The sequence below is a fragment of the Mesoplodon densirostris genome, chromosome 17, assembly GCF_025265405.1.
Source record: "Mesoplodon densirostris isolate mMesDen1 chromosome 17, mMesDen1 primary haplotype, whole genome shotgun sequence".
NCBI lineage: Eukaryota > Metazoa > Chordata > Mammalia > Artiodactyla > Ziphiidae > Mesoplodon > Mesoplodon densirostris.
This window is the reverse complement of record NC_082677.1, coordinates 48,992,301-49,011,496: the sequence shown is the minus strand read 5'-3', so window position 1 is coordinate 49,011,496 and position 19,196 is coordinate 48,992,301. Positions and strand designations below refer to the sequence as shown.

Below are 19,196 nucleotides of genomic sequence, written 5' to 3'. Positions count from 1 at the left end.
CTTGTCTGGAAAGGAACCTGGCAATATGAACCAATTTACTTTTGCATCAGCAGGTAGCATTCCTGTGTCTACCTCATGGTATGATAAAACAGCAACACTGTTTCCCTCTGCCTGTCAGATCTACTGCGTGATCTCCCTAGTGCTGCAGGCTTTATATGCACTGCTTGAAAGGGATATAAAAAATTTTACCAATGTTTTATGTATCACATTTTAGATATTTAAGCTCTTTTTAATATTTTCCACTATGAAGAGGCTTTATGCATACCTTTTTCCCATTTTGTAGTCTTTTCTTAAGAGTCCGAAACAAAAGAATTATTGGGGAAAGTCTTATAACCTTTATGATAAATAAATATGTTTATATTAATAAATAAACTAGCATATAATTACTTGATAGATACTGCCAAATTGCTGTTCAGCACTGTACCAGCTTATACTCAACTGGTCATTTTGAGAATATCATAGACTACTTTGCCATAATACGGCCATCATTTTTTTAACAGATTTTAAATTATTTACTAGTTCAATTTAAAAATCGTATCTGATTTTTTTTTTTTTTTTTTTTTTTTTTTTTTTGCTGTACGCGGGCCTCTCACTGCTGTGGCCTCTCCCGTTGCGGAGCACAGGCTCCGGACACACAGGCTCCACGGCCATGGCTCGCGGGCCCAGCCGCTCCGCGGCATGTGGGATCTTCCGGGATCGGGGCACGAACCCGTGTCCCCTGCATCGGCAGGCGGACTCTCAACCACTGCGCCACCAGGGAAGCCCTCGTATCTGATTTAAACATAATTATTTCTTACTATTGATGGTAGAGATTTTACTATTTATTTCCAGTAGTATTTCCTCATTTGTGAAGTATTTGGTCACATCCTTTGCTCATTTGTCTATTGAGATTTTCAAATGTGTATCTTACCAGTTTATTTGAACTCTAGATAATATTTAAGCCAATTCTGCTTAAAATATTTTTCCCAGAATGTTATTTGCCAGAGTTATCTATTTCATAAAACTTCAAGTCTATTTTTTCTGCATTTTTTCTATTCCTTCAAAGCTTAGAATTTTAAACTGCCTCCAAAATTTTTTTAATTCTTCTATTTTATTTTCTCAGTTTTTTATTATTTTAATCCAGGCTATATTCTGGTATACATAAGGTTTGGGTTTGGGTTTTTTTTTTACTGAAGTATAATTGACCTACAACACTATGTTAGTTCCAGGTACATAACACAGTGATCCAATATTTCTATACATTACAAAATGATCACCATGATAAATCTAGTTACCATCTGTCACCATACAAAGATATTACAATATTATTGACTATACTCCCATGATTCATTTATTTTATAACTGAAGTTTGTACCTCTTAATCTCTCTCATCTATTTCACTTATTCCCCACCCCCCACTCTGGCAACCACCTATTTGTTCTCTATGACTGTGTTTCTGTTTTGTTATATGTGTTCACTTGTTTTGGTTTTTAGATTCCACATTTAGGTGAATCATGTTATTTGTCTTTCTCTGACATTTCACTTAGCATAATACCCTCTAAGTCCACCTATGTTGTCACAAATGGCAAGATTTCATTCTTTTTATGGCAGAGTCATATTCCACTGTGCATATATACCACCTCCTCTTCATCCCTTCATCTCTTAATGGGTGCTTAGGTTGCTTCCATATCTTGGCTACTGTAAATAATGCTGCAATGAACTTAGGGGTGCACATATCTTTTTGAATCAGTGTTTTCGTTTTCTTGGGGAAAATAACCAGAAGTGGAATTGCTGGATTAAATGGTAATTTTATTCTTAATTTTTTTTTTTTTTTTTTTTTTCGGTACGAACCCGTGTCCCCTGCATCGGCAGGCGGACTCTCAACCACTGCGCCACCAGGGAAGCCCTACTCTACTTTTAATTGATGTGATATCATTATATATTTGTCCTTTTTGCAATATTCATTTCCCTTTCTTAATACTTCTCGTTGCACTGACTAGAATTCCTATACTTTCACCATTTCCTGGCCAACACGTGGTTTTCCATTACCTACCTGAGAGCCTTCATGACATCAAGAAACTACTTCAAAAATAACTTTTTTCTGATCAACTTTAATATAAATTGTTTATATTACACACATTTAGCACATACATTACTCCTATTTAATTTTAGTAGAACACCATTCTCATTTTTTTTTCCTCAGAGACCCTAGCACTGAAATGTTGTGTGCCCTCCTCTTAGTAATTTATATTTAGGATGAGAAAGCCCTGTAGATGGTACGTGCAAGTTCATGAGACAGGACCAAAGCTTTCCACATTCAAGTCTAAGGCCACAATGTAAAAAAAAACCTCTGCAAAACTTGTATAACATGACTACCATTACAGAAGTGAATTTTTAAACTGATGTTTGCCAAGCTGACCTTCAACTTGAAAAACTACTTTTAAAAAAATTACGTTTTGCTATATGTGGATATAAAATTACAGAAGGGCTTCCCTGGTGGCACAGTGGTTGAGAGTCCGCCTGCCAATACAGGGGACACGGGTTTGTGCCCCGGTCCGGGAAGATTCCACATGCGGCTGGGCCCGTGAGCCATGGCCGCTGAGCCTGCGCGTCCGGAGTCTGTGCTCCGCAACGGGAGAGGCCACAACAGTGAGAGGCCTGCGTACCGCAAAAAAAAAAAAAAAAAAAAAAAAATTACAGAAAAAATTGACTGTGAAGCTTAAAAAGCCTGCACACAGATGGCAACCATAAAACACTGCCATGAAAAGAAAGCAGTTTTAATTTTTTTAATTATCTCTATGAGCTTGAACACGTACATCTTTGCGTACTACTGGATTATCAAATAATATAGAAACTTCAAAGTCTGTATCACTTTAAGTGAAGAAAAATAGTTCTTATTACTTAAATTTCAAATGGCCATAATATGAGATCAGGGTCCATTGATAGCGCTGGTGAGCTGGAGAGCTGTATGAATGCACCTGTCCTCAGGAAATTCAAAACCAGTAAGAGCTCTAAGAAAAAAGCCTTCATCCTTTCAGAAGGACCTCTGAGCTTTACCTTTACATGGAGCTCTGCATAGGAGGCCCTGAATCCACTGATGTCACTGTCACTCAGCGTGTAAAAGTCTCCAGCTCTAACAAAGGACAGAGCTCTCTCGCATGAATGAGAAGTGGCAAGGTCTCTATCTTGTCTGATGTCTTAAAACAATCACTCGAGTATCCCACAGTAAATTAACAGGAGTATTTTTTAATAGTTTTTTTCTTTTTTTGAATGCACCTTTAACAAAATACTACAGTCATTTCAGGAAGACAGCATAGTATTCACATAGCAGATATAAATAGAAACAGGTTTTCTCAAACCAAGAGGTGAATGTTTATTTGCTCCACTCTTTGCAAGCTGCAAGTCATGGAAAGGAAGGCCTGGTGCCAGTGTGAGAAGAGTTTCCTCACAAATGTGAGCTGTGAGTTCAAAAAGGCATAAACGTCTGCATGGCTGACTTGGGACAGAGCAAAGACTTGGCATTATTCCAGGGATGGGAAGTACTGACTGAGTAACCAGAGACACACCCAGTAAGATTACCTTCAAATACATCTTCTTACTTCATAAAGATCATAAACAATGCTTCCATTTAAATATTTCCAAGATCGCTATCGTAAGATGAGTAACTATGAAATTACTAATCACTAGCTGGATATGCTCCAACTAAATATATTTAAAGAGAAATAATTCTGCAGAACCACAGAGCAAGAGAGGACTGCAGATACTTATGTAGTAGCAAATCTCTTATATTTTTAAATATATAGTAAGGGAGTCTTCAGGAGCCCTAATAAACACTGAAGATAGGAGACAGATGAATGAATACTATTAATAAAATTCACAGAAAATTATAACAAGGAGTTGAAATCACCTTACAGACCCCTGTCAATCCTTTTACTAATTAGAAAAAAAAAAACAAATTAGATTTCGTTCACATTTCACTGTTTAAGAAAGCCAAGAGAGACTGCATGTCTAAGGTATACAGTACAATAATTACTACAACAGACTCTAACTGGGGGAGTATTCTTTAGCCCTCAACTGATTGGATCCCACAGTCAATCAAAGTAAATGATACTAAAATGATTTACAGAAGATACTAACTTCAGGTTAAAAGGCAATAAATGCACGTAACTACCCTCATTATTCAGATGTGTATCTTGTCTGAAACCTCAGTGCAGAGTTCATACCCAATTTAAACTATCTGAAATGTCAGTACAGTGCCAGTTGGGAAAAAGCTATAATGAGCTCATTTCCTCCAACTCTTGACTTTGATATTCCAGAATGCCAGTTCAAAAAGGATAAACTCCTACTAAAGCATAAAAGACTGCTGAAATTACTAGATAAAATAATAAGAAAGCTGTTTAATGGTGATAATGAACTAGGATGCCTAGAGATTTTTAAAGGGCAATAAGCAGACCCTATATTTCACAAGAATTGGTAATTTTTCTGGCAGTGAACCAAAGAGAAGTCAGCCTTTTCCTATAGAATATTTTAAAAATCTGAATTTATTTTTAAGTCATATTTCAGCTAAAATTTGAGATCTCAGATGGGCAAAATATTCTCAAAGACAGACAGCTTACTATATTTACCACTAATTTAAAAGTCAGGGTTTACAATACCAGGCTTCTGGATAGCAGGTTTTGCTTTCCTCTTAGACATAATAACTACTCAGGCATATGTGATCAATGATGCTTAATCATTTTGTAGACCAACCAGCTAGGCTTTTCTTTAGTTATAAATTTACACAGAATATAGTTACCTGGACTTTTTTCCAACACTACATCTATTAGATTAAAATGCCTTCATTAACCAGTGGCTAAAAATAATGCAATTCACCATTAAGAGATTTTTTTAATACAAACATCATGTGGTACTTTGGGATCCCATCATAAACTAAAATTACTGATTACCACAGCTTAATATTTACTGACACTACTTTTGGGAAACATTCATTTAAAGAATACTGGGTGAACTTCCCTGGTGGCACAGTGGTTAAGAATTCGCCTGCCAATGCAGAGGACACGGGTTCAAGCCCTGGTCCGGGAAGATCCCACATGCCGCGGAGCAACTAAGCTTGTGTGCCACAACTACTGAGCCTGCGCTTTAGAGCCTGTGAACCACAACTACTGAGCCTGAATGCCACAACTACTGAAGTCCATGCGCCTAGAGCCTGTGCTCTGCAATGAGAAGCCCGCGCACCGCAATGAAGAGTAGCCCCCGCTCACCCCAACTAGAGAAAGCCCACGCGCAGCAACAAAGACCCAACACAGCCAAAGATAAATAAATTTAAAAAATAAAAATAAAGAATACTGTGTACTGAACAGATTGATTAGACTTAGCTGGTAATGCACAAAACCCCAAATTGGTGTTATTGCAATAAGGAAACAATCTAAGAATGAGCTTCTGGAAGTTGTGAATTTAAATGACATTTTTAAAAAACTAATATATCTCTAAACATGCATCTAAATGTTTGCTGTGACCATTAAGGTAGAACTTATAATATTTAACCTAACAGTACTGCCTGTGATCAAAACAGTTTTTTATCAACTCTGAATATTCTCACTGGTAACAATATACTCAGGTTGGATATAGTTTTTGGAAATCACCTCAAGTAATTTAGGCTGCTGCATAAATTGCGTTTTAAATAAAACACTAAGTGTCACTCTCAAGTATGTTTAAGGACCTAGTTATGGAGGCTATGCCCCCAAAAGGGGATCCCTAAAAATATTTTGAGTAATAGTTCATCACTGGAACTGTATAACCACAAAGTGACTTCTTAAAAAGATCACCTATTTGGGTTGTATGCTTTCATATGTCTAAAAACAACTCTGTGCTCCATAGGCCCACTGCCTACATAAGCCCACCTAACTCCTATCCTGACTTATGGGGCTTAAAACTGACATCAAAGTTGTTTTGCAGCAAAGCTCTAAATAGTCTACACTCATAGCTAAGGTTCTTTTCAGATCACATGTGTCTAACAACCATTTTTCCCTCCATCTTCTGAACACATTAGAATATATAAAACATAAAATTTGCAAACCAAGATAATTTCCTATCAGTGACCAATTGAGCTAGCCACGTGACCTACTAAGATTAGTTTAAACACTATTTGGCAACAACAACTCTGAATGTGGCATCAGAAAAGGACAAGAAACATCCCTTAAACTTTACTTGTGACCCTTATTCATATGTGTGTCCTACTACATATTAGGTAGAATCACATGAAATTGACATTTCTGTAGGTCACAGGTGGTTGAATATCAACACTTCATATGATTCAACTTAATAACACTGCTCTAAGACAAAGAAGTGTGAACACCTATCAACACAGCTGATGAGATAAAGACTTATTTCATGGCCGTCTTCCTAGCAACAACTTGTATTCATACAAAGTTTGATAGTTTATGGAAACCTTAATATATGTATTATAGAACTTTGCACTTCTGTGAATTAGGCAGATCAGATACCCTGATCTCCACTTTACAGATGAGAAATAAGGCTCAGATGTTAAGTCACTTGCTCAAATGTCCAAAAGTATGAAGCAAGGAATCAAACCTAGGCCCTCTGACTCCTGATCTTTGCTGCAAACAACCTTCCTTTAAAAGGATAATCAAAATCATCTAAGTATGAACACATACACTCCCAGTGCTTGCTTGTGGACAGATTCCATAAATACTTATGTGATAAGTGTCTAGATTGGAATACTTAAGTGGTTTCAAAAATGTGGGTACATACACAAGTACATTCTTATACTTTATTTGCTCACGTCTGCAACCTGGACCCTCAGCCAGGACTGCATTCTTCTATTCCACAGACTGTCTGCCCCTCACCCCCAAAGGTCACCACCCGGCTAACTGTACTCTGCATCCAGTGGGGATCAAAACAATACACTAAACATACACTGTAGGCCCCATACCATCAATCGTGGCACAAGCCTGTTTGACTTAGGATAACCAAAGCCTCAGATGTGATTCTCAGTAACGTCATATTAATTGAATGAATGGCTGGCCTGGGACTCAAATTGATTGTGGTAATGTAATGACTCCACTTAAAGGTTCAAAGAAATATTTGCTACAGCCTAAACTTGTTCTACAATCATCACTGTTTACTGATGAAGGAAACAAGCTTTATATTAACTTCTAAACCAGGCAACTCCATACATTAGAATATCCACAGCAAGTGAGAGCTGGTGCTATGCGATAGGGCTTGCTTCTCAACCACCCACCCCTACTGGCCCATCAAGCAATAACAGAATCTTTCTTGTTTACTAATTTAAAATAATATATATTTCACCAATGTTATCTTTAGATACAGAGACCGATAACCCCTTCCTACGGTCTGGTACTGTCGGGGTGTCAATTTGCAGGGATCAAATCTCACTTGTTACCAAGAAGACATATCAATGACTATGGTGGCCATGGGGGAGGGATGAAGACACCTCATAACAGGCACACGCACGCACACGCGCACGCACACGCGCACGTGCCCCTTTGCTTTTGAAGTATTTTTTTAATGCTTTAAATACTTACTCACACAACAGAACGCCATTCTCCAGGGAGGCTCGAAAATCCTTTGTCTCAAAATTCTTCTCTGTCACTGCCTGAAAGACATATTTGGGTATTAGTTTTCTCTAAATCAGGGATTATACACAAGTCAAATCCAGCATCAGATTAATTAACATGCATCTAATATCATACTTGGAGAATGTGCATGTATCACCAAAAGTTGTTCCATACAGGAAATTCTATGCACTGTTCTATGTTACAAAGAGAAAGGTTAACCATTTTAGTATGAACAAATATAAACAGAAAAAACCACGAGTGTTTTCTATGACGCAACCATTTTATGGAGGATAAACAAAAGTTAGAAGCTTAATTTCCAGCATATTTTCTATTTAAAAAAGAAGCCCTATGGGCAGTCTACTCTACTAAGAGTAAATAAAACCAGATTAAGATATAAACTTGAAATACCAACTGTATACGCACATCATTAATTTCAATTCCACCCTTAAATTCCTCAAGTTTCATTACAAAGCTAAATAGCAGAGGGCGTGACTCTCCTTAAACGTATTCATGAAATGGCCCTGATTTGTGTAAAGAGCTTTGTACTGCAATAGGAAGAAAAAGATTAAATCCTGACACTGAGAGACAAAAAGACAGAGAGGGAAGATGGTACATACTCTAAACAGACAATTCCCCACTTAAGGCTTTTACATATGAACAGCCCATCTACGGTTACCGCCACCAATGTTCTTAGTGAAACTGCTGAAAAAATGTCTACCAGTTCTGTCTTCCTCTGTCTTCTGAGGGTGGAGTGGTTGGGAGGAAAGGGGATTCCATAGGGACAAGAGTAGCAGAGAAAATGGAGGCCATGTAGGGAAAAGGTGCTCCAGGGATACCCTGGGACTGAGTCCCCAGCCAAGGGTGTGGGCAGGTGTACCACAACGGCTGGGACAGCAGCCGCCCTAGAGACGGACCCACCACCCACAAGCAGAAGCCTTGCTCCACCTGACACTTCAGGGAGAAATCGGATCTCGGAAACCTGATTGGGAAGTCACTAATCTTAAACCCTAGGTGAGCTACAAAGCTCCTGCTGTCCTTACTCACCACTGTGACCTTTACCGTCTACCTAGAGTCCCTGTATGTCTTCTGCATCTTTTCCACAACACCCAACAGTGCCATAGGTACACATAATAATGGGTAACTGACGAAACAATGGCTATTTCTAGAATTAAAGTTAGTTTCTCATAAGCTGGCTCTATAAACAGGGACAGGAACCTGTGCCAGGAGGTGACACACTCAAATGCAGGAAGAAGTAGCAGATCCTTTCCTACAAAGGTCATTAATCTACAGAAGGGCTACACTGCTGCAAGAATTAAACATTTGCTGAGTGTCTCCGTTACGTGCGTTTACTTGGATACTGGGTGTGGATCTAAAAAAAAATGCAAGGAGCTCACAGCCACGTTAAGTAAAACACAAAGTTTAAAAATTCAGTAAAACATATCCAAATGGAATGGTATATTCCTTCAGGGATAACCTTGAGTGACCCATGGATTATCCCAGGTAACCTATGCAGCACAAACTCTCTTGAATTTTCCCCAAATAAATCCAAAACACACTCAAGGTGAGCACTAATCCCAGCTAGTGAAAACACAGTAGTATCTCCTTTATCTGGGAACTCCTACCCAAAGCTAAAAAGCATGAAAAAGTCCCAGGAACAGCCAAAGCAAATGTCAAAGCCCATTCTCTCTAGTTATTAGGAAAGCCACTCAGAGCCACCAATACTCAATTACCCACCACTGAAATAATCTAGGGATTACGTTCCCCAATCAAGGTAGATTAGAAGCAGTGAGTTAGAAGGAAGAAGGGTTGTGCCCCACAGACACATGGAGAGCAGTGAAGAGTGACCGTCAACAGCACTGGATGGGCCAGTCAAGAGGCAGTGTAGCAAGTGACGAAATAGAAGGAGAAAGGGCGCAAGTCAGACAAAAATATATTCAAATCCCACTTTCATTATCTAGTAGCTGTGTGACCTTAAGCAAGTTGAATAGCTTCCATGAACCCCAGTCTGCTCATCTGAAACAGGGTAAATATCACCTACTTATTAGCTTATAATGGCCAAGATGCAGTGCAATCAAGTACCTGAGGGTAGCTCACAGAGGTATATGCTTAACCTCATTACACACATCAACCTTCAAGTAACACGCTGACAACACATCGCAATAATTAGCCCTCAAAAGAATACCTCTGGGGACTTCCCTGGTGGTGCAGTGGTTAAGAAACTACCTGCCAATGCAGGGGACATGGGTTAGAGCCCTGGAGCAACTAAGGGCTGCTTAGTTGCACATGCCGTGGAGCAACTAAGCCCAGGCGCCACAACTACTGAGCCTGTGCTCTAGAGCCCATGAGCCACAACTACTGAGCCTGTGTGCCACGACTACTTAAGCCCGTGCGCCTAGAGCCTGTGCTCTGCAACAAACAGAAGCCACCACAGTGAGAAGCCCACCCACGGCAACGAAGAGTAGCCCCCACTCACTGAAACTAGAGAAAGCCCACACGCAGCAACGAAGACTCAACACTGCCAAAAATAAATAAATAAGTAAATAATTTTTTTAAGTTAAAAAAAAAAAAGAATACCTCTGCACCATATAGACAAAAAAGCTGAATTAGATTCAGAATATTAACAAAGTAGAAATAATGGAATAGAGAGAGATATTTAGAAATCCCAACTATCCAGAGTGGTTCATTTCTCCAAAAAGACTAGAGAAAGGCAAAATCATAGTATGTAGCGGATTTCAGACCACCTCCCTCCATATGTCAAAATATGAATGTACTCTTGTACATATACACTTATCAAAATCTAAATAACGATGATATAAGACCAGACTCCATTTATACTGTATTTACAAAGATAGAATGTAAAAACTAAATAGATTCTTAAATGATAGTCTATATTTTGAAGACATGGGAATCTGGCATGCTCTGTACACTATTGAAGATAATATAAAATGACACCACCATTGCTAAAGGCGATTTGTAAAATGTGTCTGACATCTTAAACACACATTCTCTTGGGCACACTATGTGCAGATCTAGGAATTTATATTAAGGCAACAGGACAAGAACTCAGAGACATCAGTAGAACTGCTTCACAGCATTACACATAATAGCAACAACTTAAAACACCCTGAATGCTCAACAATAAGAAATCAGATAAATTATAACATAACCATAAAACAGAAAACTTCATGAAATTTCAATTCATGTCAGAAAAGTGGATTTATCACTTGTAAAGAATACTGAACATATTAATTATAAAGCAATTTGTGAAAAAGTACATGGAGTATGATCCTAATTTCTACAACTCTATGCATTATATAAATATGCATATATAAGTATGCATTATATAAATAAATATAGAATAAATATATTAACAGTAATTATTTCTAAGTGGTAGAATTATAGCTAATTTTAGTATTTTTTTGCTTATGTATATTCTGTAGTAACCACAGGTGTTTCTTGTGCAATAGATATATAAATTAATATTTTAAAAAATATTCAAAAGAAGTCAGATTCCATCAGATTTAGGTCAATTTCCTGTGTCACCTACATTTAAAGGATAAAGGAAGAGAAGGACACCAGTTTTCATGTAGGTAATTTTTCTCATCTATGAAATGCACACATCCTTAAGCTTAATAATCCTTATTATTCCCCCTTTCACTAGTAAGAAGGTTGAGGTTCAGAAAGTTTAACTTTCTAGAAAGTTATAGAATCATCCACATGGAACAGATACCAAAAACCTACAGCATTTTACAAGCACTCAGTAAGAGAATGTCTCAACTGCATCAGACACAAAGTGTTTCTAAACTAAGAAAAAAATTAAGTTGTCTTCCATCTGTGTTCAGACTTTTTAAATTTAAATTAATGTATTTTACCATGCAGTGTGCCTTCAAAAATAATCCTCCACTGTTAAGGGTATTAAAAAGGTAACTCTGTAAATAAAAAATGTTGAATTAACTTTTTTTCAATGTTCCTGAAAAAAAGAAGACTTGTGTCTTAACACATAATGACTGTGTGTGTGTATGTGTGTGTGTGTGTGTGTGATAAAGTGGCATTCTAAATGTTAATAAAATGAAAACTCATCTGTAAATGGTTTCAGCATTTCTCTTGACATTTTCATGAACATTACAAAATGTTCATACTGTATATACTATCTACCTCAAGCTCAACAAGGAAAATCATCTGATCACTGTAAACTAAAATTTTTAATTAGCAATTTATATATCCATATAAATAAAAACTCATCTAAGACCTCTCCTAAGAAATTAAAACAAAAAAGTTTTCCCAAGAGTTTTAAACTAAAAAGAGAACATAAATTCATAGCAGGGATTTTCAGTCTATAGCAGCTGCCTGGGCCACGTTCCTTAAGAAACACACAGCAAACAGTGAGAGGCCCGCGTACCGCCAAAAAAAAAAAAAAAAAAAAAGAAAGAAACACACAGCAAAACACAGCACGGCACCTACCATGGCCAGGTGAGGCCAGGGCGGGGCTCTAGAGCCTGTGAATCCCTGCCCCACTATTTCCTACCTATAACCCTGGACAGGGTGCTTAACCTCTTTGTTTTCTCAGGGATGCAACAGAGATACAAAGTACCAAAGTCACAGGGCTGCACAGAGTATTAAATGGGATACTGCATATGAAGCCCTCAGCACTTGCCTGATTCAGAAAAAGCATTCAGCAATGTTAGCACAATTAGCTATTACTATCCCTCTGTAGAATGAAGATAAAAAGTTTCATCTTAGCAAAGAGAAAGTCCATGTTGCCAGAAGTAACATCCTTTACTTAAAAGGAAGAAACTGAGTTACATTATAAAACTCCACTGGACTACCTTCTATATGCTGGAAACTGTAAAAAAAAAAAAAAAAAAAAAAAAAAAAAAAATTAAAGAGATCTAGAAAGGACCTCAAAATAGAGTGAAGGCTGTTTTGTTCAAAAAAATGAAATCATACCTTAAAATGTGAATGCATCCGTATTTGAAGAATTCAGTATGCTAAAAGAAATTCCAGAATTTTGAAAGAAAAATTGTTTGGTAGTTCTAATCTAACAATTACTCATTGTGATTTTCAATAATTTTCAACCTCACTCATTAGCAAGCTATTTGAGGTGTGATACATTTTATGTAACGAGGCTGTGATTCATAGGAACTAAATAGAGACCACGTGTTTCCCACTGAGTTATCAAAAGTCAACACAAACAGGAGTAATCACTATGTCGTCAAACGGCCACACCTTGCCTTCTGTAAAAACTTGTTTTCTTCCCTCTTCCTTGTCCCTTTCCATATTTTCCTAATGCAGTTGAATAAAATCAGTACCACTTGAAATAACCTAAGACGTACATCAGATTTCATCTGGGGTTTAATCCTGGACCCATCTCACTCTGCACACTTCTATTAAGTTACTGCTCAGTCCCCTAATTTTCAAAGGGAAAGAAGTATTTGCCATATCTGCTTCACAGCCCACAAATGATATGTGAAAATATTTGATATCTGCAAAAAGAAAAGGAAAATAAAAAAGACTACACACTGTAGTCGAGGCCACTGCATCTTCCAGCCATGTGTCCCTGTGTGCTGAGCAGCCATCTTGTTGGAAAGAAGCTAAGAAGCAACAGGGCCAAGTGTGAGGCTCTTGGGTGAGATGCTTCCTGTGAAGTTATAATTACTCCCCCTGAGCATGTTAAGGGCGGAGCAGCACGCCAAAGGTACACACCGCACAAACACTGCCGTCAAACCCGTCCTACCACCTGTAGCCTCCAAAGAAGCCCTTGATACAAAGCTTTCAAAGGGCATATGTTGTGGAATAAAATACCTACCAACCGAATACACCCTCAATAAGTGCCAAGTTGGCAAATTTCAAAAAAAAAACCCATTTCTTTTGTTATGAAATATATTAACTTAATATATCAATGGGAATTATCTTCATACCCTTTACTGTTTTGTTTACAGCTTTATTTAAATCCTCTCACTGGATGAGATTTCCCACCAATCTAAGCAACAAGTTTCTCTAAAACTTCACATCTCAGCTCCAATTCTGGCCAAGAAACCACATGACCTAAACCCCAAACATTCTGGGAACTTTTCAAAGACCACTTTATATCAGCAAAACACTCACTAATGCAAGTCAGCAGGCACTCATCTCGTTTAAATTTTTCAGTTCCTTTTAAGCAGCCATTTAAAAGATGTTTAGAATCCCAAAAGCACTCTCCACCATGCTTTTCTGTGAATCACAGTGCAAAAACACAGTGCCCATTTGAGCTTGTTTTAAAAGAGGGAAAGGGATGTTTGCTGACAAAAAACTAGATGATGAGCTTCAACTGGGCTCAGAGTTGATTCCAAATTAAGTTACTAATTGATTGATCAGCTACTACATCAGGACATGTAAGATACACACATAAAATCATCATGCCAATCACTTCAACCAAAGTCATGCCAAAAAAACCAAAAACCAAAAAACAAACCCAAGGGGGGCTTCCCTGGTGGCACAATGGTGGAGAGTCCGCCTGCCGATGCAGGGGACACGGGTTCGTGCCCTGGTCCGGGAAGATCCCACATGGCACAGAGCGGCTGGGCCCATGATCCATGGCCGCTGAGCCTGTGCTCTGCAACGGGAGAGGCCACAACAGTGAGAGGCCCGCATATGGCAAAACAAAAAACAAACAAAAAAACCCAAGGAATATTTACCCTCAGAAAGCACTGGGGAACACAGGAACCACATCATGAAGCAATTCACAAACAATGGGTCTGCTTTAACATTTTCATTAAGAAACATAACCTAGTATCCCACCTTCCAACGAGAGAGCCCTTATAGGACATGGTTTCCACAGAGAGACTCCCCCCCAGGCTGGCACACATCAAGGAGCTGTCGTGTTTTCAGTCTCTAAGAAGCCACCAAAGAATTAAAAACACCCTTCTCTCCTTTCTTCCATCAAACTTCATTTTTGAAGCAATCATTATATGATTCCCATGTCGCAAAACAGGTCCAATTTTTATAATGAATTCCATGAGACGTATACATTATTCAAGATTCAAAAACTCTGACGAATCTCATTGGTCACACATACTAAAAACCTATAATGCAAGAACTGTGGCACACAGTCGAAAATAATAGGTAAAAACTAAACATAATTTAAATATAAAAAAAGTCTACCTTCTAGCTCTTTCCTTGCCCAGAGTAAAATTACTGAAAAGGTTGTTATTCACAATTTTAGAGAAACCAATTCTTCCAAAAAGGGTGGGGCTCTGTCCTTTTTATCTTATTTTTTTTTATTTTATTGGAGTATAGTTGATTTACAATGTTGTGTTAGTTTCAGGTGTACAGCAAAGTGATTCAGCTATACATATATTGAATACATGTATGCATTCTTTTTCAGATCTTTTTCCCATATAGGTTATTGCAGAATATTCAGTAGAGTTCCCTGTGCTATATACAGTAGGTCCTTGTTGGTTATCTATTTTATACATAGTAGTGTGTGTATGTTCATCCCAAGCTCCCGATTTATCTCTCCCCCCACCCCCACCAACGTATCCCCTTTGGTAACCGTAAGTTTGGTTTCGATACCTGGGAGTCTGGGTAGTGTCCTTTTTAAACTAATAAAAATTTGAAGTCAAGAAGCTGAGACGGAGTCTCAGACCCCTTTGTATAATGAAGTCTCCCAATTTCCCCAGGCCTCAGTCTTCTCAGCTAGAAAAGGGGTTCCAGGATTGACAGCTAACCCTTACTCTGTTTACTTCGTGCACAATCTCCCTTAATCTTCACAGCAACCCTGTGTGGTGGACACTCTTACCCCATCTTGACATGGGGAAACTGAGTAAAACTATGCTTGCTTGAGTTGAGACCTAGGTCAGTCCCTACATAACAGGCAGTGAGCATCCAGTGAGAATGTCTACGGAAGCACTGAGTGAACTTGACAATGTAATTAGGGACCTATTCCCAGCCATCCCAATCTATTCTGCATACTCTCAAGGGCAGGACTGTCTTACCCAACTTCTCATTGGTTGAAATACGGCTTACACACACTAGTCACTTACGTTAAATCTAGTTACTCTTCTGATGAATATTTGCACTACAAGTATTTGAAGCAAGGAAGAACAAGACCCCCAAAAAAGCAAAACTGCTGGTTAAAGTTCAAGTGTATGGGGGGTAGGGAGGGTGGAGATTGATTGTATTTTAGAAGAAGAACCTGCCTCAATTCCCAAAAATCACTCACCCTAGTTTTGTCACTAGCTCAAGAACAAACACATACAAGACTCTATGGAAACACACCACTCTAGTGATACACCTTTTTAAAAGGGAATATTCTTAGATGAAAACCTCAAAGTTGAGAGCATTTTACCACTGGTTTGCTACATAAATTTTTTCCAGACCGAAGAATACATTAGAATTCAATTTTCCATTTAAATTATCTTTTTTTTTTTTTTTTTTTGCAGTACGCGGGCCTCTCACTGTTGTGGCCTCTCCCGTTGCGGAGCACAGGCTCCAGACGTGCAGGCTCAGAGCCATGGCTCATGGGCCCAGCCGCCCCGCGGCATGTGGGATCTTCCCAGACTGGGGCACAAACCCGTGTCCCCTGCATCGGCAGGCAGACTCTCAACCACTGTGCCACCAGGGAAGCCCTAAATTATCTTTCTTAATTTTAACTAAGATACTAAGAAAGTATTTGGTTATTCACTCATTCAAAAATCATGAGTGACAATTGCTGTGCACATACCTGGCATCGTGCTTGGCACCAGAATATAAAAAGATGAAGCAATTCTTGGAAATTCCTCTTTAGAAGTCTAATAACCCTGTTTTGAAATATGTGGTCAAAATGGCATTTTAAGCCTAGGCATCTCTCTAAAATGTGGTTAAGCCTCTGAATTACAGCATGTTCTTGGTTAACTTATATTGTATATTCAGCATTGCTTTAAGTGACATAATTCTCAAGTCACTGGCCTCTCAAGATTTGGCATCATACTACATAATATCCCGGCATATACCAGGACTATTTTTGCCAATGCTAATATCACTTGATAGCAAACCCAAAGCCAACTCACAGTCTTCCAAAATCGTGGTATTAGAATTGCACAGATCACTGAATTCTAAATGGAATCCAAAAGTCTCATAGTGGTCAAAAATCTAAACATTTTCTGCCCCACTGCCCATGGTCAGCCCTTGGTCTTAGCGGCTAGTGTAAATTACACCTCCCCACTTGCCCTTCTCTTGGGAAGGCTCCCAAGTCTTCACGCAGCCGGGAAGGGAAGACAAACAGCAAAGTACCAGCTCCCGGTGTGTTCTGGATAATTAAAAGCCAACTGTCTTTATAAACCCTCCAAATTCTTAATCATCATTAGGCCAAATGCCAGCTACACTCAGATATTTTGGGGGGGGAAAAAAAGAATGAGTTTAAACATAATTTCTGGTCCAGGAGAAGTGGCCACTTCCTGATACCAACTTTTAGCTTAGAGTCTCCGATTATTTTTGCTAAACCACAACTATTAATAAGCCACAAATGGAAAACAACTGGAAAGAACTAAATAAAACCAAGGGAAGAAAGATTTGCTCCAGGGCTGACAATTTATATATGAGGTTTCATCTAGATACAAAATCCAAGACAACCTGAGCCCTATTAGCAGCTAGTTAAATTCACCAAAAACATCACACACAAAAATGTGCTCAAGTTTTACAGCTATACTTTGTTCTGTTAAGAATCACAAAACTACTTCTAAAGTATAGAGTACATTTTGTCTATAAATACAAGTTCAGACTCCAAATTTATGCTGTTGCAGACAATAGGTAAAATATTGCAAAGGAAAAAAAGTCTACCAAAAGCCTAGTCTAGTGCATAAAAAATTTTTTCCTCCTCGATCAAGGAGTTTTTAAAATAAATAGCACACAAGGCACATGTAGACATGAATATCCATTATCAGGATAGTTTAAGTAGAGTTCAAATGCTTAATATAATCATTGGTTCTCAGGGTCAAGAGACATCATTGTTTTGTGCAGAAATGTCACACACACACATTAGCAAGTCTCAACAATTAACCTGCTTACCTCCCGGTGAATTACTATGAGAGTCATCACTGTGGGAAACATTCATTTTGGGAAATAGTGTATCTGTATTACAGGTGAGAGTCACTACTTATTTTACATGAACTTCAAATGGATAGTCACACCCCTAGGATATGCTTTACTCCCCAGTGTAAGTTTGGCATTAAGGGACGAACTTGAGGTGACCTGTGACACAGGAGCTGCCTAAATGATTCTTGATGGATTCCTACTGCAAGCTAACAATGTCGTCCTTCTGGTACACAATCGTCAGCCTTCCTCCCATTCAACAGTGAATTTCTAGGAAGCAGAGAGATAATTACACTCCTATTCCTAGGTACATGCCCAAGAGAAATAAAAGCACATGTTCACACGAAAACCTGCATATGAGTTTTCATAGCAGTATTACCTGTATTAGCCAAAAAACTGAAAATAACCCATCAATCCATCAACTGATGAATGAATAAACAGAAGATGGTATAACCATACAATGGAATATCATGAAGTACTGATACATCTACATCATGGACAAACCTAGAAATCATGAGGCTAAGTGAAAGAAATCAGGCACAGAAGACTACATATTATGATTCATTTCTGTGACGTGCCCAGAGACGGCAAAACCATAGCAACAGAGAGTAGATTAGTGGTTGCCAGGGAAGAAGGGAAGGGAAGAATGGGTGAGTGCTAATGGGCATAGGGTGTCTTTGGGCGTGACGAAAACGTTTTGAAGTTAGGCTGGGGTGAGGGTTGCACAATCCTGCGAATACACTAAAAACCAATGAACTGTATACTTCAAAAGGGTGAATTGTATGGTTTGTGAATTATATCTCAATAAACATGTTCTAAAAGAGCTCAATGAATTGTACACTTAAAAATTTGCGCATTTTATTCAAGTTCAATAAAGAAGACTTTTAAAAAGGCTTTCAATACCATCTCATACCCCATACACAAAGGAAGTTCAATATATGTTAAGCTATTAAAGTAATTTGTTTACTATCTGCTAAACACCTATCTCCCTAAAAAACTTATTTATAATTTCATAGGAATAGGTCTAAATTTGCAAAGTGAAACTTCCAGCCCACTACCTCACATACAGAAATGTTTTAATCATGATATTTCCTTTTATGTATTTGCATCTATCTTTTTACTTTTAAATGTGTCATCTTTGCATTATCTCTAAACAATTCTACAACCCTAAGTTTTCTCAAGTGCAGTTATGGCCTTTTTTTATAGCTCACTTTACGTATATGGTTTCAAAACAGAAAACACAGGTAAGATGGGACACAGAGGGCCATAGCACCTCCACATTAGCTCCTTTTGTGAATTAATTACCATCCCCACAACAGAATGGTTCAGAAATCAGATTTCCTCAAATGACTTGTAGGAACAAAGTTTCCTCTAGGTTCTTTCTAGGGCCTTAATAGATCAGCAAAGTTTCCAGATTATTTAACTCAAAAGTAGATATTGGGGCTTCCCTGGTGGCGCAGTAGTTGAGAGTCCGCCTGCCGATGCAGGGGACACAGGTTCGTGCCCTGGTCTGGGAAGATCCCACATGCCGCGGAGCGGCTGGGCCCGTGAGCCACGGCCGCTGAGCCTGCG

General features: G+C 38.5%; 1 protein-coding gene across 9 annotated transcripts in view; it reads right to left on the bottom strand.

Annotated features, from left to right (window-relative positions):
* The window catches only part of LMO7 (LIM domain 7), a 205,651-nt gene that overhangs the window by 128,782 nt on the left and 57,673 nt on the right, over nt 1-19,196 (bottom strand). For all 9 annotated transcript variants that reach the window (XM_060079624.1, XM_060079629.1, XM_060079630.1 and 6 more), the window contains one exon: nt 7,545-7,615. In XM_060079624.1, the coding sequence (XP_059935607.1) occupies nt 7,545-7,615 (71 nt within the window). The remainder of the gene's footprint in view (nt 1-7,544; nt 7,616-19,196) is intronic.